Raw genomic sequence first — 22837 nt, forward strand, 5'->3', positions numbered from 1 at the left:
TCACAGGAGGTGTGCTTTCCACAGACTACCTTTTTAACAGTCACAAAAATAAATGCCTTAAATGGAGGTGAGAGTACCAAAATGGAGCTGGCTTCTCAGCTTTGAGCTCCAGAGCAGTTTTCACCAGCTGTTTTCACCCTTAAGTTATACTTTCTTAAAAATCTAATCTTTAGACATGTGGCCTTTCTGAGGGCCCTAGGCATTGTGCTTACAGTTTATTCTAAATATACCAGCTAAATAACACACTGGATATATTTCACTTGGTGAGTACCTTGCCCCAGATACTGGAGGGTTCAGATTGGGACATTAGAGAGTTGGAAACACGGTCTGCGACTATTGTAATGTACCAGTTCTATTGGATCCAAAATAGGTTATAGATATAGATTTGATGATGAAAAGTAAAAATTTGGGACAATTTCTTAGGACTACAAAGGAAGGATTTTTTTCTGCTAGTGTTCATTGTTACTGCCTAGACCCTAGAGGATGAAATGGTAAAATCACATGAACTCCTCAAAATTCAATTGCTTTTTAATAGAATCAGCGCTTTGTTGCAATAACAAAATTATTCAGCAGCACAGCTGCATTAATAATTTCTCTGTAAGGCACTTTGAAGGTGAACTGTTATGTAAGTGAAAGTATATCTTTTCCTCCTTCATATTTTTATAGCCCCTTATTTATTTAAAAATCTACCTGGATTATTAGCAAAGCAAATACCTCTATTCATTAAGTGACTATTAGGGGGAATTCTCCAACTCTTGAATGTTACAGAGAGTGAAGAAAGGAGGTGTATGACTTGTATGATTAATATGCAACTGACCTTGGTAGAAATTTATGTGATTTCTACTTCATTTTCTGCTCTGTAAAACAGTAGAAGATTGATTATCCCTCACTGTACCTCCCTCCCCCAGTTCTTACTGGACCAAACAATATCCCTACTGTACGTAAGATAAGAAGGCTTCATGCCCTTACCGATTTGGCTCAGTGTATAGAGCATCGGCCTGTGGACTAAAGGGCCCTGGGTTCAACTCCAGTCGAGGGCATGTACCTATTATAGGTTGCAGGCTCCTCCCCAGGGCCCATGCAAGAGGCAATCAATTGATTTGTTTTTCTCACATTAATCTCTGCCTTTCCATCTCTCTTCCTGTCTCTATAAAAATCAACAGAAAATTATCCTCCGGTGAGGATTAAAGGGAAAAAAAAAAAAAAAAAGAAGCCTTGTGCTACATGCTACTCCTGAAAAAGGGAGCCTAAGGAGAAGAGCAAACTCTTCTCTAAGCAGAATTGGTTCTGTGACACTTCAATACATCTGGTAATCTGTGTTTGGGTTTTTATAAGGAATGTAATACCTAGCATTCCTCTATCTTGGCTCTTAACCCAGGATAGCTTGAAAATACTTGTTCTTGGGCCCTACCCCAGACCAAGTAAGTCAGAATCTGGTGGGCCTCGGCAGGAGGTAAAAAACATTCAGAAGATGTCCCAGAGAAGGCTCCATGTTTCTTCTTCCTATCATCCTTCTGGGTGCTTTTGTTGCTGAAGATTCTAATGAAACAATTTGGGGAAAGAATAAAGAACACTTTCGTGTATGTTAGTCAGAAGGATAGATTAAAATGGCAAAGTTGATAATGATATTGCTATGTATTAATATCCTGTATATATTCTCCACAGCCTGCTTTTGACCCTGACGATGTGGGACACTGGATTGAGGTAAGGATATTGCACAAATTAAGATAGAAAGTTGAGAGTCAGGTATAATCAGATGAAAAGAAATACAAGTAGGTCTCCATTTTGCACATATGTTGTTTTTGCTCCCACGTGACTATAGATGTTGCCTCAGTTCTTTAGGCCAGGAGAGGGGAGGAGAAGCCTTAGGAGAGACCTCCCTCAGATCTTTGAAAAGACTACTGTAGTTACATTAACCTCCGGGACCCATGCACTAGGTAAAAGCTATGTGTGCATCACAAGTAAGAATCTCCTAATGACTATAGCAATCCAAAAATGGAGTGGCATTTTTTATAAGTGTTTTCTATCACAGGAGTTTTCAAGTGGATTCTAAATGGTCACTTAATGTTAACGACTAATGAAAAATATGTTTGATTCAGTGAGGGGATGGGGGGATTGGATTAGATAACTTCTGAGACGTGAAATGTACATTTTTTTTAGTCCAACTACCATTTAAGTTGAAAATACCATTAAACCACTTAAGGTGAATGCCTCTGAGTATCAATTTGGCAACTTGCCATACTCAGTTCGTTTGTTCACCATATGATTTGAAATCCTGTGGTTTTTCCTGGGAAAATATTCTTCTACCTGGTAGTATTTTGAAGAGTTATTACTTATCTGAATTGATAGAAATTATGAGCGTCAGGCCAAATGGAACCTAGGTCAGATATCATTATTCACCATTTATTCATCCACCCAGTATTTATTAAGTGCCTACCAAGTGCTAGCCCTCCATTTGGGACACTAGAAATAATATAGTACACAGGGCAGGTGCAGGGTCTGCCTTCCCAGAATTGATAGTGAGGGATAAATAAAGCTGTTGGGAGAATTACAGGTGTAATGGGAGCATGTGGTGAGGGGTTGCTAATATCGGTGGAGCCATTTTCCTCTTTCGTGTAATTGTTAGCCAGCTTGACTCGGTTAGATATTTATCATTCTTCTAAAATTTTTGCAGTAGCTCTTTTCCCATTACGTCCTCAAATCTCCCATCTTGAAAAAAAATTAGTAAGTCCTCATTTGATTAGATTTTATTATTCCTTTAAAACTTCTGCAATAGCTTTTTCCATTATGTCCTCAAATCTCCTATCTTGAAAAAACAACAACGTAAGTCCTCATATGACCCCTCATCCATTCTGATTGCCATACAGTTTCTTTCCTGTTTTTGTTTTGTCTTGTTTATCTAACCTCTTTGGATATGTAGCCTGGACTTCTTGCCATTGTGTATTTATTATCCTCCAGTGTCCACAATTATTTTACTCCGGTTTCTATTTCTTACCACTGTACAGAAACTGTCATAAATGACTTACTGACCAAATCTAATCATCTCTTCTTTTTCCTCAAACTTCCTATTGTTCATTTGCTCTGATTATCACTTTATTATTCTAGAAATCTTCTCTTCCATTATCTTCTTTAAACACTATTTTCTCTTGCTTCTCCTACCTCTCTGATAATTTATTTTCTTTTCTGACTTTGCTCCCTAATATATCACAACTGTATGTATATCCTAAACATTTATAACCTCTGGACCTAAGACTTCCAAATCCACTTGAGTGGACCACACTCTCAAAAACAGCTAAGTGCCGAAACCGGTTTGGCTCAGTGGAAAGAGCGTCGGTCTGTGGACTGAAAGGTCCCAGGTTTGATTCCCCGGTCAAGGGCATGTACATTGGTTTCGGGTACATCTCTAGTAGGGGGTGTGCAAGAGGCAGCTGGTTGATGTTACTCTCTCATCGATGTTTCTAGCTTTCTATCCCTCTCCCTTCCTATCTGTAAAAAAAATCAATAAAATATATATTAAAAAAAAAACAAAACAGCTAAGACCTTGTTATGTGGAAGAAGGGGGAGTATATGGAAAGGATGTGGAGCATGGTGAAGGTTTACAGAGGGCTTTCTTCAAAACAGAAAAGGAAGGTCAGTGTAACTATAGCACTGGGACTTGACTGAAGCAGGTACTCCTAATTTTTTGCAGTACCAAAAATTGATAGAGCAGATTGATCCAGTCCTGAAAGTTCTTAATGGAAAGGCAAAGGAACAAGAGATGTAAGACTTATGTAAAAATAGAGGCCCAGTGCACGGATTTGTGCACCAGTGGGGTCCCTCGGCCTGACCTGCAGGAATCGGACTGAAACCAGCAATCTGACATCCCCTGAGGGGTTCCAGATTGCGAGAGGGCACAGGCCAGACCAAAGTACTCCATCGGTGCATGAATCTGTGCATCAGGCCTCTAGTATGCATATAAGATTTTTTGTTAATCTCTTCTGCATCTTTCCCCTCCCCCCATTCCCTCTAAGATTTATCAATCTGTTCCATGTTTCCATGCCTATATGTTGAGCATCTGCCCCTTGGTGGTCAGCGCACATCATAGCTACCGTTCGAATGGTTGAACAGTTAGACACTTAGCATATTAGCCTTTTATATGTATAGACTAGAGGCCCAGTGCATGACATTCAGTCCATCAGCCAAGCCTGCACCCTCTCTCCTTGGGCCTAAGCCAGCAGGTGGACATCCCCTGAGGGATCCTCAGTGCTGCCACAGAGGCAGGAGAGACTCCTGCCACCACCGCTGTGCTCACCAGTCATGAGCCTGGCTTCTGGCTGAGCGGTGCTCCCCTGTCGGAGCGCACTGGCCAACAGGGGGCAGCTCCTGCATTGAGCATCTGTCCCCTGGTGGTCAGTGTGTGTCATAGCTATCGATTGTTCAGCTTTCTGGTAAATTTGCATATTGGGATTTTATTATATAGGATAGTAGCTGAATATCTACACAGAATAGGAAAGGAAGGGGACCTTTTAAAGGACTCATCGGTTGAGGGAAAGAGGAGACACATGGTGACTGAAGGACTTGATTAGATGCATCAACAATGTAATGGAGTAGGGGAGTGAAAGAGACATGGATAGGAGGTTGATGTTGGAGAGGAGCTTATCATTGGTTTGACTAATGGAAAATTCTGTATGACATGGTTCAGGATGGCCATGTCAGTGGGTTGCTGAAGTGAAATGAAAGGGAAAGCTGTTGGAATACAGGAGATCAAGCAGGTTGGGAAATGTGTGTGGGTCTTCCTTGGGGATGTTGAAGCCACTTAAAATCAGACAGATGTGGTAGAACTATTAAGTCTTGGGATAGCTCACCCAAAATGCAACTGTCTACTACAATTTATAATTCATCCTCATCCTGATTTGATAGATTAATTCATCTTCTTACTGCAGTACATTCTGCTACTTTGAGCTTTTCAAACATTTTCATCATGTCAGCTCTTCAATCTTGAAGCTTCAGTGGTTCTACATGCCATCAGATGAAACTCTAAATCAAGACTGGCATTTAATGCCCTCTATCAGTCTACCTCTAACAACCCTTTTACTGATACTCTGTGTTAGGGGTGTCGAACTCAATCAGAGAAGGGGCCAAAATCTAAAATCCAGCCTAAATCGCGGGCCGAATGGTTTACTGAACAGTCATAAACTGACAATGTCATAAACTGACAGCGGAGTGCAGTGATGACAGCGCGGTGCGGGCCACATTGCAAGGCCTGGCGGGCTGGATTTGGCCCGCGGGCCTTGTGTTTGACACATGTGCTCTGTGTGACTCCCTGCCAGGCTGATTTCCTTTCCCTCCATCAGATAAGACTTTCTTTGCTTTGACTCATGTTGATCCCCATCCTGAGACACCCTTCCTCTTTGAGAAGCTAATTTAGATCCTTCCCTTAAAGCTCAGCTTAATATGCCCCTCTCAGTAAACAACTCCCCCTCTTCTCAATCGCCTAATCTCTTCCTCTTATACTTTTCTTTGGAATTATTTTGACACTCGTATACACAGATACAGTGGTAAGTATTTGCTTGTATACAGCATTATTAAAAAAGAAGTGGGTACTTCCGAAAATATATTACTCCCAAAAATATTATATATGAGCATGAAGTTTGCACATTTAAGAAACTCATGTTTGTACTTCCCAGCCTTGAGTAAATATAGGAGTGCCTTGTAGCTGCTGTTTCTGCTATTGATAGTGATATTCTACAAAGAAGTCTAGCATGGACAATAGAATTGATGTGCCATGGCACATCATGAGCACATACAGGCATGCCTCACTTTCTTGTGCTATGCTTTATTGCACTTCACAATTAGTACGATTTCATCAACATTGAGGCAAGATCCTTTACCAGCAAAAGGATTATGACTTGATGAAGGCTCAGGTGATGGTTAGCATTTTTTAGCAAAAATGTATTTTTTTAGACATGATACTATTGCACACTTAATAAACTACAGTATAGTATAAATATAAATTTTTTAAGAACTATGTTTTTATTGATTTCAGAGAAGAAGGGAGAGGCAGAGAGGAATAGAAATATCAATGATGAGAATCATTGATTGGCTGCCTCCTGTACACCCTGTGCAAGTGCTGTGCAAGTGCTGTGACAGGCAGTCGAACTGAGACCTTCTGGTTCATAGGTGGTTGCTCAACCACTGAGCCACGCTGGCTGGGCTAAACATACTATCTAATAAAAGAGTAATATGCAGATTGACCATCACTCCAGCACACAAGATGGCCGCTACAAGATGGCTGGCAGTTTGGGGTGACCAGGCCTGCCAGGAGGTGGGGGGGACAGTCGGGGGAACCTAGACCTGCAGGGGAGTGGTTAGGGGGTGATCATGCTGGCAGGCAGAAGTGATTAGGGGCAGGCAGGCAGGCAGGCAAGCAGTTGGGAGCCAGTAGTCCTAGATTATGAGAGGGATCCCATATTGGAGAGGGTGCAGGCTGTGCTGAGGGACACACACACACACACACACACACACACACACACGCACGCACAAATTTTGTGCACCAGGCCTCTAGTAACTTTTATATGCACTGGGAAACCCCACAATTTGTGGGACTTTAATGCAATACTCACTTTATTACTAGTAGTCTGGAATCAAATTTGCAATATCTCCAAGGTATGTCTGTATTGAAAATGTATAAGATCATGGAAATAATTGAGATAGTTCCTTTACAATCTATAATATATGCTTACCTATAATATAGCTACTAAGAAATAAACTTTGGAAGATGATTGTTTAATCACCCCTGTATTGCTTTAGAATTGTTTTTGAGTTATTGCATACATGTTATATGGAACAAACCAAGAAACAATGAACTCTTTTCAGGACAGAAGATTTTAGTTTTATTTTTCCCTTCATGTTCACTATTTAGCTAATAACAGAGCTACCATTCAATAAACTATATAGTTTAAAGAATAAGTTGTTCAATCGACACATTTATTTCATTGAAATATAATTTAAAATGGACCTCTCCTGTCTCTTATATGTTTATTTTGAAAATACATGGTAAGGATATAATATTTTAAAACAAGGAAATATAGAGATTATTTCTAATCCTTAGTATCTTCTAGTGCTTGTGCCAATCATATGAATATCTGGCGGAGAACAGTCCACAGAGGGGGGAGTTCAGTGTAAAGGTCCTGAGCTGGGAACATGTTTGCATATGTGAGGAGGAATGAACAAGGAGGTCAATGTGGCTGAAGTAGAGGGAGCAATGGGAAAAGTAGCAGAAGAGGGGTTGGAGAACTCACAAAGGGCCAGGCGGTGCAGGACCTTAAAGCACATTATAAGGACTAAGATTTTTATTCTGAGTTGCATGAAATAGGGACCCATGGAGTTCTAACATGAACTCTACTCAAACTAATGGCTTTGAGTGGAGTTCTAACATGTTATGCCTTTCATTCTAAAGGGATCTCTCTGGTGGGAGACTGTCATAGAAAACTTGTCAGGAAATTGTAGTGCCTTTCAGGGTAATAGCAATAGAGGTGACATGAAGGAGCCAGATCCTGGATACATTTTGAAAATAGATTTCCTGATATATTGTATCTGAAGAGAGTGAGAGGGGGGGAGGAGATTCAAGAAGCATTTTTAGGAACTGAAAGAATGGAGTCATCACTACCTAAGTGACAAGACTGGGAACACTACAGGCGTGGAAAAAAGCTGGTTTGTAGGGAGGGGGAAACACAGGGGCTTAATTGTAAAGTTAGTTCTTTTATGATGTGCAGGTAAGCCAGAGTGCCAAGAAAGTTTGTCCACCTCTGCCAATTCCTCCCTGAACCCCTGGATTTGGCCAACTTTTTACTAGATTTTTACTGTTGAGTTAAAATATTCTGAAAACTAAAGTTCAGTGACTGTATCCCAATTTTGTTGCATCTATAGTTTGCCTCTATGGTGGCAGGTTCCTTACAGAATAGTAATTTGAGGAAATATAGCTGCTCTGCCTCTGGCTCACATTCATATGCAAATCTTAATAGCATGGAAACTAATAAAATATTATATTTTTATTTTTAATTTTTATTTTTTTTATATATTTTATTGATTTTTTACAGAGAGGAAGAGAGAGGGATAGAGAGTTAGAAACATCGATGAGAGAGAATCAATGATCAGCTGCCTCTTGCACACCCCCTACTGGGGATGTGCCCGCAACCAAGGTACATGCCCTTGACCGGAATTCAATCTGGACCCTTCAGTCCATAGGGTCCAGATTGAATTCCGGTCAAGCGCTCTAATCACTGAGCCAAACTGGTTTCGGCTATATTTTTATTTTTAAAATATTCAAGTGTCAGCATCCCATAACTAATGCTCTAAACAAAAGTTACCTAAAGTTTACGTAACATTTTGTTCAAATGTAAATGTTGTGAACACTTGTTAAAACTTGGTAAAATATTATCATTTCATGTTTATTGAATTAAGTTATTGTATTTGAGGTGGATGTTTAAGCCTCACAGTTCCTTTAGAAATGGAAAAAAATGAAATTATTTCAGTAGCTGTTTAAAAAAACAAAAAACAGATTATTGAGGACTAGAGAGAAATTTTCTAACTTTGAACAAATTCGTCATCTTATTGAACTTTTTTTTTTATGTTACATTAAAGACAGAGGAGAAAGACTCAGAATTTGGAGTTTCAAAATCATTTTCAGCTGGAAATTCAGATTTATCCAGAAGGCTTTGGGGCCAAATGATAGATTTAGAAACATCTGAGCAAATAGAGGATCATGATGAAATCTATGCAGAAGGTAAGAGAATTCAATTTTTTGCTGTGAGATTAATAACTCTTTGGAGTACAACTTATTAAAGCATAACCTATCGGGTCTAGTAATAGTTAATGTTGTTTTTAAACATTCGTTTAAAATCTTGCTTGGCATTGACTTGTATTGACATAACCTTCAAACACGTGGTATCTACAGAATGTGTGAAGTGTAAGTAACAAGTTTTGCTTGAAAAAGTTTGTGTTTGGTTTGGTTTTTGTTGCAAAACTAGGGCTAAGAAGATGGCGGATGAAGAGCATATTCGGCACTGCATGCTTTACGAGTTCCAATTAGGAAGAAAAGCAAGTGAGGCTGCAAAAAACATCTGTAGTGCTCTTGGTCAAGATGCAGTTAGCGCCAGAAAATGCCAGCGTTGGTTTGAGAAATTTCGCGAGGGAAATTTTTCGTTAGATGACAAGAGTGGTCGAGGCCGTGTGTCCAATTTTGATCAAGAAGCTCTTCAAGCTCTTTTGGTGCAAAATCCTCAAATTACCCAACAAGAGCTTGCGACAACTTTAAATTGTTCACAAAAAAACAGTTTCCAATCAATTGCGTGCACTTGGCAAAGTCCAAAAGTTTGGAAAATGGGTTCCTCATGAGTTGACCGACAACAACCGTAATCAAAGAGTCACAATTTGCAGTTCGCTCCTCTCTCGTCAAAACCGTTTGCCGTTTTTAGAGCAAATTGTTACCAGAGATGAAGAATGGGTGCTGTATGTTAATTTGAAAAGGCGGCCTCAATGGTTGGACAAAAATGAGGCTCCGCAGCCCACGCCAAAACCTGACTTGCATGCGAAAAAAGTGATGTTGTGTGTTTGGTGGAATTTTAAAGGAATTCTTCATTATGAACTTTTACCATCTAACCAAACCATTACAAGTGCAGTGTATAGTGCCCAATTGGAAAGGTTAGCCCAAGCTTTAAGAGAAAAAGAACCCGCGCTGATTAATCGGAAGGGTGTAATTCTTCACCACGATAACGCACGACCGCATACTGCAAGAATCACTGCTGAAAAACTGCGCCAGTTGGTGCCGGGACCGGTTTGGCTCAATGGATAGAGCGTCGGCTTGGGGACTGAAGGGTCCCGGGTTCGATTCTGGTCAAGGGCATGTACCTTGGTTGCGGGCATATCCCCAGTAGGGGGTGTGCAAGAGGCAGCTTATCGATGACTCTCTCTCATCGATGTTTCTAACTCTCTATCTCTCTCCCTTCCTCTCTGTATAAAATCAATAAAATATATTTAAAAAAAAGAAAAAAGAAATATCAGGTGAATATGTTCTCCCATACAGTGGGTTTTCTTAAAAAAACAAAACAAACAAAAAAAAAAACTGCGCCAGTTGGAATGGGAAGTTCTCCCTCAACCTGCATATTCTCCTGATATTGCCCCTTCTGAGTACTATTTGTTTCGTTCTTTGCAAAACTTTCTTCTTGGAAAAAAATTTAATAATGAAGAATGCCTCAAAAATGCATTGACCGAATTTTTTGCATCAAAATCACAAGAATTTTACAACAGAGGGATTAAAATGCTTCCTGAGCGTGGGGCACAAGTAGTAGAAAACAACGGCAACTATATTGTTGATTAAATTTTGTTGTATTGTTTAAATAAATTCGATTTAAAAAAGTATTAGAAAACGACATTAATTATTACTAGACCTAATATAATGAATTCCAGAATTCAGAAGGAAAGCTTTTCTTTCTCTTGTCTTTAATTTTTGCCTATTTTACTGCCCAGAAGCTAATTTACATATTTGTTATCCACCCATTAGTCACTTAGGTGTTTTGGTTATCAGATTAACGGGGTTTCACAGTGCTTGTATTCAAGTAACCTTTATTTTACTTAATAATGGCCCCAAAGTGCAAAAGTAGTGATGCTGGCAATTCAGATATGCCAAAAGAGCGGTACGTGTTTCTTTTAAATGAAAAGGTAAGTGTAAAAGAATAAGATATTTTGAGAGAGAGAGAGAGAGAGAGAGAGATCGACCACATAACTTTATCGCAGTACATTGTTATAATTGTTCTATCATCGTTAGTTATTGTTAACCTCGTATTGTGCCTAATTTATAAAGTAAACTTATTATAGGTATGTATGTATAGGAAAAACATTACACACAGGATTTGGTACTCTCCACTGTTTCAGGCATCCACTGGGTGTCTTGGAATGTTTCTCCCATGGATAAGAGAGTGAGGGGATACTGTGAACCCCTCTTTATCAATGAATGGTGTTAGTAGATCTGAATTATTCTATACATAAGTTATTATACATATAAATATCTGAATTATCATACACAGGTTACTCAATGAATATCTGCTCCCTTTCCCTGCCTTCCTCTGAAAACCGATATTTGCTGCTATTATATTTTTTTGTTGTTGTTAATCCTCACACAAGGATATGTTTTTCCATTGATTTTTTCGAGGAGTGGGAGGGAGGGAAGGAGAGGGAGAGAGAAACATTGATGTGAGAGAGACACATGGATTGGTTGCCTCCTACACCTGACCATGGCCAGAGATGGAAACCTGCAACCTAAGTATGTGCCTTTGACCAGGAATTATTGAACCTGCGACCCTTCAGTGGGTGGGCTGACAAACTAACCACTTAGCAATACCAGCCACGGTGCTAGTATACTTTTTACACTTAGTTTCATTATCTCGATTCATTTTTTCCTGTTTTATATGTCATACATTCCTATCTATATTAAGTACCTTTTAGCATCATTCAATGTATAGAAACACTCCATTTCTTCAGAGCTATGAGATAATGATAAAGATAATCTGAAGTAGACATTTTTCTTTGAAATCCCCTTGCCCTACCATAAAAACTGTTTGATAATGCTAATAATGTTTAAGGTAATGCTGAAGTAGACATTTTGTCACCTATATATTTAAGATGATTTTCTGGCTACCACTAAGAAAGAAATCCAAATGGACTTGACTCCCAGGATGTCCCACTCAGTTTTTATAGTCTTTCTCCTGTGTCAGTGACCTCTCCTTCCTAGTTTCCTGGTTATGTCTTCTCTCTTCAGCATCTAAATACTGGAGTTTCTCAGGGTGAATCCTTCCTCCTTTGGCAACCTCATCCACTTCTACAGCTTTAAGTACCATCTATATGCTAACAACAGCCAAATTTATTTCTTCAGCTTGGACCTCTTCCCTGAAATACAGATTGGTGTAGCCAATACCTATTTGACAACCCTATTTGGATTTCTCAAAAGCATCTTAAAACTGAACTCAAGTCTAAAATTGAACCTGTCTTCCCTCCAAAGCTGCTGCCCCCTGGGCCTTCCCTGGCTCAGTAAGTGGTATCTCCATCCTTGCAATTGCTTAGGCCAAAAACCTGTAGATTTCTCTCTCTCACATTTCATATCCAGTCCATCAGCAAATCAAGTTAACTTCACCTCAAAACATTATTTTTTTATAATGACCATTTTTAATACCTCCACTCCTAGGCCACCATCACCCCTCTCCTAGATTATTGCATTTGTCTCCCAGATGGTGTGCCCTGCTTCCGTGTGTGTCCCCTTATGGGCTATTTTAACATCGTCGAAGAGTGATCTCTGATCACAAACCTGTGGCTTCCCATTGCATTCAGAGTAAAAGCCAGAGTACCTAGAATGATGTCAAGTCTCTAAAGAAGAGCTTTTCAACCTCAGCACTATGATAATTTTTGTTGTGGGCGCTAAACATTGTAGGATGTTTAGCAGCATCCGTAGTCCCTACCCGCTATATGCCAATGTCACTTCCCCAGTAGTGACAACCAAAAATTACTTCAGACGTTGCCAGATGTCCACTAGAGCTCGATTTCACCCTAATCCAGAACCCCTGCTCTAAACCTGATCCCCACTTTACCTCTACCACCTCATCTCCTACTGTTTCCTCCAGCCTCCTTCACCCGCTCCTCTCCAGCCACTGCCTACTTACTATCTCTCCAACACACCAGGCACTCCCCTGTCCTAGGGCCTTTGCACTTGCTTTTCCTCTATGTGGAATAATATTTTCTTGCGTAGCCATGTGGCTCACTTCCTCACTTACTTTCCTTCTTTGTTCAAATCTTCTCAGTGAGGCCTCCTTTGACCACCAATTTAAAAATATCAACATCTGTCTCCATTTCTTATCCACCTTTTCTCTTTCCCAGGCTCTGTTTTTCTGACTTACTTGTTTATCGTCTCTCTTCCCCAGTTAGAATGCAAGTTTCATGGTCTGGTAGGTTTTATTTTTGCTGTTTTGTTCTAGAACAGTACGTGACGCATGATCAGTGCTCAATTAATATTTACTGAATGAATGAAAACAGTGAGTGATGAAAGGTCTCTGAAGTAGCTGAAATGTTAAAATATGTTTTTGTTTTATTGATAGCTCAGGAGCTGGTAAATGACTGGTTAGACACCAAACTCAAGCAAGAACTAGCAAGTGATGGGGAAGCTGAAGACACTGTATCCAGTGTCCCTCCTGTGTTAGAAGCCAGTGATCATTTGAAATATGACAAGTTTGATGGTAAGAACTGATCTAATCAGTTAAAGCTTTAACATCCAATTAATGTGTCTAAGAAGTTTTTTCAATTGTTTTGAATAAATGTTATCTGACTTTTCTTTGTGTTAGTTTTATAATTAGCTTTAATTTTTCTTGATTCAATTTACATTACTTATCTATATCCTCAGTAAATTCATGTTTTTTAAATTAAAATATTCTATTATTTATAATTCTTACTAGAGGCCCAATCCATGAAATTTGTGCAAAAGTAGGCCTTCCTTTCCCCAGCTGCCGTCACCAGCTTCCCTCTGGCACCTGGGACCCGGACTTCCCTCCGGCCACCGGTACCCGGGACCTGGGCTCCCTCTGACTGCTGGCACCCAGGGCCCAGGCTTCCCTCACAGAGGGAGGCCCTGCCACCCGCTGCAGCCCACTGGTTGGTGGCCTGGGCCTCCCTCTTTGGGTGATCATTGGCCTAGCCCCTGACCAATCGCATCGCACCCACCTTAGCTGGTCTGGTGCCAGTGGGTGTCGTAGCCTGGATGATCATCAGGATGGTTGTTCCACTATTCTGCCATTCGGTCGATTTGCATATTACACTTTTATTACATAGAGTAATTATAATAGTAAATAATGCTATTTAAGAGTGCCTCTTCCTTATATCGTTGGATGGCTAGTAGGGGTGTCGAACGCAATCAGAGAAGGGGCCAAAATCTAAAATCCAGCCTAAATTGCGGGCCGAATGGTTTACTGAACAGTCATAAACTGACAATGTCATAAACTGACAGTGGAGTGCAGTGATGACAGCGCGGTGCGGGCCACATTGCAAGGCCTGGCGGGCTGGATTTGGCCCGCGGGCCTTGTGTTTGACACATGTGCTTTAGAGACTACATTTAAACACCCATATATCATTTTATATTTACAAAATGCCTGTTATATCTTTATAAGGAAAATAATTACTTATACACATAGCTAGTTAACTTGTGATGATTCTTCAAATGTAGCCAAAGAGCCTGAGATATTTCCCCTGAGCTTAATGGTAGGCACAGTGACAGTGGTGGCAGCTCCTTATCCTTATGCATTACTCATGCCTTGGTGAATTCACCTGGCAGCATTCCCCTTGTTAGGACTCTACAAATCCCCAGCTTTGGAATAACAAAGTCATGAGCTCTTACAGTTAAAGTAAACCTTCAAGATTACCTTGTCTGAACTATTCTCTTCACCCCGCAGATAGAGATCCTTCTCCAGTATACCTACTGTGGGGTGCTAGAATCTCTGCCAAACACCTCCCAGGATGGAGAGGCTGCACTTGGGAGGAGCCTATTCAGTTGCCGTGAGGCTCTGATTGTCACAGCATTCTCTCTTAGGAGAATTAGAATTTTGTCCGCAGTACCTTTTACCCATTAGTGCCACTGAAGATAATACTGTGTTTCCTCTTCGATTGATGTTTCTCACATCAGTGTTTCTCTCTGTCTATCTCTGTCTCAAACCAGTAGACATTTATCCTCATGTGAAGATTTTTTTTAAAAAGACAGATTGACAGAATGAATTAAAAATAAAATATGACATAACTATATCCTGTATATAAGAGGCACAATTTAGTTTCAAATATATATAAATACGTCGAAAGTAAAAGGATGGAAAAAGAAATACTATGCAAACAGTAACCAAAAGAAAACAAGAGCAGCTTACTAATATCAGAAAAAAATAAAGGTAAAAGAAATGCTATAGAGACAAAAGAAGGGCATTTTATAATGATCAAAGGGTCAATCCATCAAGAAAACATAAGATTTAACATATATATACTTAACAAAAGTGCCCCAAAATATGTGAAGCAAAAACTGATAGAACTGAAGAGAGAAATAGATTATTCAGTAATGACAACTGGAGGCTTTAAGGTCCCATTTTTAATAATGTATGGAACTACCGTATTTTTCGGACCATAAGACGCACTTTTTTTCCCCCAGAAGTGGGGGGAAAAAGTCCCTGCGTCTTATGGTCCAAATATAGCCTACATATATACTGTAAAAAAAAAGTTTTTTTACTTGCCCGGCTCTGTGTGGTCTCTGTGTGCTTGCCTGGCTCTAAAATGGTTCTAAATGCTGCTGTTTACTTTACAGGGTTGATTACATGTGTTTATGACTGTGATGTTGGGTTTTAATGCACATAAAATATTTTAGGACACTATTTGTTTCAGAATCTTTCTTTCTTCATTTCCCTTCTCTAAAAACTGGTGCGTCTTATGGTCCGAAAAATACGGTACATGGTGTACTAAACAGAACATCAACAGAGAAGATGTTCAATATTGTGAGTCATTAGGAAAATGAAAGTTAAAACTACCATGAGTAACCACTTGCACACCTTTTAAAAATAGTTAGTTAAATATTGGTCAGGATGTGGAGGAACCGGAATACTTCCATACTGCTAATGAGAAAGTAAATCATAGCCACTTTGGGAAAAAACAGTTTGGCAGTTTCTTGAAAAGTTTCTCTTCTCAGGAGAAGAGAAAGCATATGTTCATACAAAGGCTTATATACAAATGTTCATAACAACTTTGTCTATAGTAGCCCAAATCTGGAAATAACCCAAATGTTTATCCACAGATGAATGAGTGAATAAGTTGTGATATGCCCATACAGTGGAATACTACTCAGCAGTAAAAAAAGATAAACTATTGATACAACATGGATGCGTCTCAAAATAATTATGCTGAGTAAAAGAAGCCTGACCAAAAAGAAAAGAAAAAAAAAAAAAAGAGTACATAGCTTATGATTTAATTGCTACCAAATTCTATAAAATATAACCTAATCTATAATAGGGAAAAGGTAATATACTAATTAGACCGGACAACCTTCCAGACAAAGCCAGGGCTGTGAGGGAAGCCAAGGTCCTGGGTGCCTGCCAACGGCTGGAGGGGAGCCCCGGTTCTGGGTGCCAGAGGGAAGCCAGTGCCAGCAGCCGGGAAGGAAGGCCTACTCTTGCATGAATATCGTGCATCGGGCCTCTAGTCTGTAATGACAAAAGTACGTCTGTGGTTGCTTGGGATAGGGCAGAGAACACGGGGAAGAGTCGGGGAGAGATTACAGATGAGCATGGGAACCTTCTGGAGGCTGACAGAAATGCTCATTATCTTGACTGGTGATGGTTTACTGGTAGATAGATGTCAAACATTGTAAACTTTAAATATTAACGGTTTACCCTTAGCCCATTTGGCTCAGTGGATAGAGTATTGGCCTTCAGACTGAAGGGTCCTGGGTTGGATTCCAGTCAAGGGCACATGCCCAGGTAGCTGGCTTGATCCTCAGTAGGGGGGGTTCAGGAGGCAGCCAATCAATGATTCTAATCATTGATGTTTCCATCTCTCACCCCCTCTCACTTTCTCTCTGAAATAAATAAAAATATATTTTAAAAATTAAAAATTAAAAAGTTTCCCTTGAAATGGAAGTCTGGCTTAAAAATAAATAAATAAATAAATAAATAAATAAATGTGTGTGTGTGTGTGTGTGTGTGTATTTTCAATTTATTTGTTAATTATAACCACAGTTAAGTCATTTTTTAAAAAGCAGTAGAGCCTCAAGGATGTTTAGATTAAAGTAATATATTTTAAATCTGACAGTGAGGGAGTTTTTAGTGACTTGGTTGAGGGCAATTTATGAATAGAGGGTATTTTTTCCTCTTAGTTGTAGTTTATTACTGTGTTCTATACTCATGCAATTGGCATTATCAGTTACTATTTATCAAACACTCACAATATTGTATTTTTATTGTACCAGGATTATTTATATAAATATGGAAATTTATTAAATTTAAATTAAAAAAAATTTTTTTGTTATTGTTCTGTTTCTTGCAGATTTATGTGGCTACTTGGAGGAAGAAGAGGAAAGTTGCTCTGTTCAAAAATTTATAGACCATCTGCTCCATAAAGATGTGGTGGATTCTGGGATGTTGGAAGATATCGAAATGAGTGGAAACCACGACAAGAAGCAGCAGAAGGATCCTCGTCTTACCATGGAGATAAGACATAAGCAGGTGGGAGGGAAAAACAAAATTAAAATGGATAACAGGAAGCAATCTTTGTATAATACATTTAATAAGCTTAAATAAAGACTGAAGCCTTATTATGAAAAAGGCTGCCATCTGTCGTTTGGTTAGAAAGAATAAAAATAAAATATAAGAACTTCAGAAGAAAAATAATGCTCATAAACTGAGATAGGAAACTATTTTTAAAAATCCTCAAAAAGGAATAATTGAATTTGACCAACAGAGTGTTGGGCCAAACTTTATTAATTTGGATGTGGTACTTTCTATTACAAATATGTAGATTAGGTTTTGCTTGAATTTGGCTTTTGAATTGAGACATCAATATATTAATATCATGAATATTCTGTTGGATGTTATAATGGTAATTCTTTCCTAGACAACTGAAAAATTCACTCATTTTGTGATTATAATTTGAAAGGAAGGACAGATCTGAATTAAATCTACTTCAGCTGCTTTGAATTAGAAAGGCATATGGAAACTTTCTTTTCTTTAAAGGGAATAGTAGGTTACAGGAAAAAGATGCATCTCACACTTTGTAGAGGAGCTTCAGGAAATCAGAATGACCCAGCCTTTGCCAAAAGTTCAGAACTAAGACTGAACTGAATTAATGCTTATACACGTGTGCCACCTTTCTAGAACACTGAATCTCTAATTGCTTTAAACCATAAGGTGTGCCTAATCGGCACTGGGGATGTTAGAAAAATTGGGTAGAGGTATATCCCGGTTTAGATTTATGATAGAGAGGAGAAAAGAAGTTTCAATAAGAGATATCCATTATCTAGAAGTCATAATTGGACGGTAAGATACTGGTAAAGTTAAGTGAAGCAGGAGGGAAAGGACCACTCGTTAATTCATAGCTAGTCAGGCCTCTAAAGAATTAATAGGTTTTAGCCGAAACCGGTTTGGCTCAGTGGATAGAGCGTCGGTCTGCGGACTGAAAGGTCCCGGGTTCGATTCCGGTCAAGGGCATGTACATTGGTTGCAGGCACATCCCCGGTAGGGGGTGTGCAGGAGGCAGCTGGTCAATGTTTCTCTCTCATTGACGTTTCTAGCTCTCTATCTCTCTCCCCTCCTCTCTGTAAAAAATCAATAAAATATATTAAAAAAAAAAAAGAATTAATAGGTTTTAAAAATTATTGTGCTTATTTAGAAATACCTGTAAATTTCATGGTTTTGGTTTTGGTTTTCAAGTATGATCCAGAATCATCAATATACAGTATTTAAATCATCATAGAAATGAATAAAGGATTTTGGTATTCTTTAAGGCACTACAGATGCTCCTTGATTTATGATGGGGTTATATCTCAATAAATATAAGTTGAGAATATCATGAGTCAAAAATGCATTTAATACATCTAACTTACCACCTAGCCTGCCTTAAACATGTTCAAGATGCTTGCATTAGCCTACAGGTGGGCAAAATCATCTCACTGCTGCTGTTGGCATCATGAGAAAGTGTCCTGCCACATATTGCTAGCCTAGAGAAAGAACAAAATTTAAAGTATGGTTTACTGAACACGTGTTGCTTTTGCAGTAAAAAAAAAAATTGTAAATAGGACCATTTTAAATCAGGGACCATCCGTAAATCATTGTTCTATCCTTTACAATGTAGCCTTTCCCAAAATATTAATCTTTTCAAAATTATAATTAGTATGCAGGCATGGCCTAAATAAATAGCACTAATTTGGAAAATCTTACCAATGGAAAATCATTACTAAATAAGAGTTCAGAACTTGGCAGCTGACCCATTAGATTTTCAACTTTTTCATGGTACAGATTATTCCCTAATTGCTGAGAGTCATCTTACCTAACTTCACTTAAAATTTCATATTGTTTACTTACCAAGTAAACAAATGAATTCTCTCCATTCTTCTGATAAATAATGGGGTTCTGGGGCAGAATGGGTTTATTCTGAACTTAAAATGTGTTCCACAGTTTTGTAAATCCCTTGCTACTTGAAGGGCTGCATTTTCCCCTTGTATTCTCTCCTTAAGGTAAAAGAAAATCGCTTAAGACGGGAGAAAGAACTGGAGCGCCAAAGAATTGAAAAGACCCTGAAAAAATCTGCCTTCTTAGAAGCTCAGTGTCTGGTGCAAGAAGAGAAGAGGAGGAAGGCCCTGGAGGCCAGGAAAGAGGAGGAGGCGATTCAGAGGGAGATGGTAAAGCTGCGGAGGGAGATAATTGAGAGGAGGCTCACAGTGCAAGAAGCATGGAAAATGTAAGCCATCTGTGATGAGCGGTGTATTAAGCAGTCATTTTGGAAGTTTTTTAAAATGCACAAACATTAAAATTGCAAAACACAACAGAGAAATCACCCACTATTCCACCATCTTAAATTAACGCTTTAACTTTTCCATGTATTTCCTCCTGATTTTGGTCCTTTTTTAATATTTAGTTGCAGCTGTAAAGTACACCTAATTTGTTAATCTTTTTGTTTGTGTTCAACCATTTATGCATTCATTGGTTGATTCTTGTATGTGTCCTGACTGGGAATCAAACCGGCAACCTTGGCATATCAGGACGTCACTCTAACCAAATGTGATGCCCAGCCAGGGCCTTAATTTGTTACTCTGGTTGCAATTATCACATTAATTGGAGTCCTAAGATCTATATCTTACTCCATTGAGTTCCTTTACCATAATTTATGTAATAATCTCCCCTCCTTATGCTGGTTAGCATTACAGCTATTTCAGATTTTTTCAGCAATAGTGCACTGAACTTTTTTATTCTTTTGAATTATATTCTTAGGAATATAATTACTGAGTCAAATGGTATAGGCCTTTTTATGACTCTTGAAACATTGCCAAACTGCTTTCCAAATGGGTTGGACTTATTTATACTATTGCTGGCAGTAGGCCAGTTTTCCACACTTTTCTCAGAATTGAGGAGTATCATCATTTTCAACATGATTTGCATTTTTATTTATTTTTTTAAATATATTTTATTGGTTTTATACAGAGAGGAAGGGAGAGAGATAGAGAGTCAGAAACATTGATGAGAGAGAGTCATTGATCAGCTGCCTCTTGCACACCCCCCACTGGGGATATGCCTGCAACCAAGGTACATGCCCTTGACCGGAATCGAACCCAGGACCCTTCAGTCCCCAAGCTGATGCTCTATCCATTGAGCCAAACCGGTCCTGGCATGATTTGCATTTTTAATAGGTATTATATTGGTTAGTTTGCATCTCTTAGGTTACCTGAACATTCTTAAGATTTAATTGTGTGCCTCACCTTATTGTGAATTGCATCCGTCTTATCTTCTGATGATCATCCGGATGTCACCCTGCCCCACTGCCACTGATAGAGAAAAAGAATCTATATATATATAAAAAGCCTAAGTGACCTGCCGACTGGCTGACTGGCCAGTAGCTATGACGTGCACTGATCACTAGAGGGAAGATACTCAAGGCAGGAGTGGAAACCACAGGCATGGAAACATGGAACAGACTAATGAATCTCAGAGAGAAGCGGGGAGAAGGGAGGGCAGGAAGAGATTAACCAAAGATCTTATATGTATACTAGAAGCCCTATGCACAAATTTGTGCACTGGTGGGGTCCCTCGGCCTGGCCTGTGAGGATCAGGCCGAAACCAGCTCTCTGACATCCTCTAAGAGGTCCCAGATTGTGAGAGGATGCGGGCCAGGCCAAGGGATCCCACTGGTGCACGAATTTGTGTAGCGGGCCTCTAGTCTTTATATAGATAGATAGATAGATAGATAGATAGATAGATGGCTAATATGCTAAATGTCCCTCTGACCATCGGACCAGCCGCTATGATGTGCACTAACCACCAGGGGCAGATGCTCAACATAGGAGCTGCCGTGACGTGCACTGGCCATTTACAAAGAAACAGCAACATGGACCTGGTGCCAACAAAGCAACACTCTACTTCCCCCAAGTGGGACCCAGGCTCTGCTACCATCCTTGAGCGACAGCCCACTAAATTGTAGCCAATGCTGTCAAAATCCCATGGCACAGAATGCAGCCCACAGCCCAGCCCAGAAACGGTCTTTGTGGACTCTGGGTAATGACGTCACATAGCAAAGCCTGGCTTCCTCTCTGTATTGACTAGCCTCCTTGGAGTTTCTTCAGCCCAGTAACCCGACTTGCTTTATAGCCAGGTGCAAACATTTCACACTTTAACCAAATGTCTGTGAAGTGTTTTCCTATGCCTCATCTCATTTGATTCTCACAGAAGTTCTGGAGTAGGTAGATAGGAGACTCCATAGAATCCTATTTTCTTTTAATTAGCCGGAAAACAGAGATTTGGAAAGTTTAGAAACTTGACTCGACTGAAAAGAAGGTGGACCTTGAAAATGACTTCAGGTTTTCTCACTGTCCAGAATATAGTCAAACACTTCTATAAAATATTTTACCCTTTGTTCTCCCTGCATAATCTACAATAATAATCTGCTTTGTGTTGATTTACTGCTGTGTTGCTAACAATTACCTGAAAGATAAGTTGGGGTGCTTCACTGGGCTGGAAAAAGTTTAGTTAAATCAGAAAGCAGGTCTAATTAAGCAAGTTTATTCTATATATATAAAAAGCTAAGTTGACTCCCGCATGCACAATACATATAAAGCTCTTGCTGACAACATTCACATGCTTGTCGATTTGGTTGACACTTCTCTTATAGAGAAAGGGCTAATAGCAATGTTAAAATATTCTAATTAATTTCCTTTCAATGTGCATGAATCCATGCACTGGGCCACTAGTATTTAACATAAGAAAAACAAAGTAGTTCTCACAGAATGTAGGACTGTTATGAATCTTCATGAAAAAATGAGCTTCATAAATGAAATAACTGATGTATTTGTTGGGAGAAATAGCTTTGAGGTATGAACTGCAAAAGCCTTGGAACAACCGCCTGCAGTGGCTGAATACTCAAACTGAGATGCCAGCAAGACTATTAGATAATCCCTCCCACCCTGTCAGCCCACACAGCTTTCCCCCTGTGTTCTTGATTACTCTCATTCTGCTCAATTTGAAACAGCTCGGCAGTGGACTTGCGCTTCGCTTTCAAGTGCCAGGCTCAGGCCTCCTCCAGACGCTGTTCCTTTTAGAAAGCAGTCACCAGGGTTTCAGTGAGTTCTTACTGAGGTCAGCCTTGCTTTTCAGATTGCTCTTAAGCCCTGACAAACCTAGGCAGGCCTAAAATAAATTGTGAAGCAAGTAACATTTGATGGTAGCGGGAAGCTCTTTTCCAGTGGGCACTCAGCAGATGTTCACTGACCTGTCATTTCATTTAAACGTTAAAAATCAGACCCCTGGTTACAGTGAGAGAGGTATTGTGTTATACCTCTAGGTGGATACACTGACTTAAACATTCCAAAAAGCAATTTGGCAATAAACAACAAGAGCTATAAAAATGTTGCTATCATGAAGAAAATGAGCAGAAATCCAGACAAAGATTTGTGCACAAAAGTAATTAATATTATTTATTATAACAGGCATTAATAAATAGTGGAGAAATTAATAATGATTCTGTAATGAAACAGCGCTGATATGTTATCAGTGTGTTTTTTTCCGGGAGGAAATATAGATGGCTTGTGTACCTC

The 22837-nt window shown here is 39.4% G+C and overlaps 1 protein-coding gene across 1 annotated transcript in view; it reads left to right on the forward strand.

The window, feature by feature from the left end:
- The window catches only part of CCDC191 (coiled-coil domain containing 191), a 78867-nt gene that overhangs the window by 859 nt on the left and 55171 nt on the right, over positions 1-22837 (forward strand). The window contains exons 2-6 of the mRNA XM_084873912.1: positions 1666-1704; positions 8623-8764; positions 13122-13259; positions 17086-17264; positions 19271-19494. Coding sequence (XP_084730038.1) covers positions 1666-1704; positions 8623-8764; positions 13122-13259; positions 17086-17264; positions 19271-19494 — 722 coding nt within the window. The remainder of the gene's footprint in view (positions 1-1665; positions 1705-8622; positions 8765-13121; positions 13260-17085; positions 17265-19270; positions 19495-22837) is intronic.

Source organism: Pipistrellus hanaki, assembly GCF_964339955.1.
Source record: "Pipistrellus hanaki genome assembly, chromosome: 2".
In the NCBI taxonomy this organism is placed as follows: domain Eukaryota; kingdom Metazoa; phylum Chordata; class Mammalia; order Chiroptera; family Vespertilionidae; genus Pipistrellus; species Pipistrellus hanaki.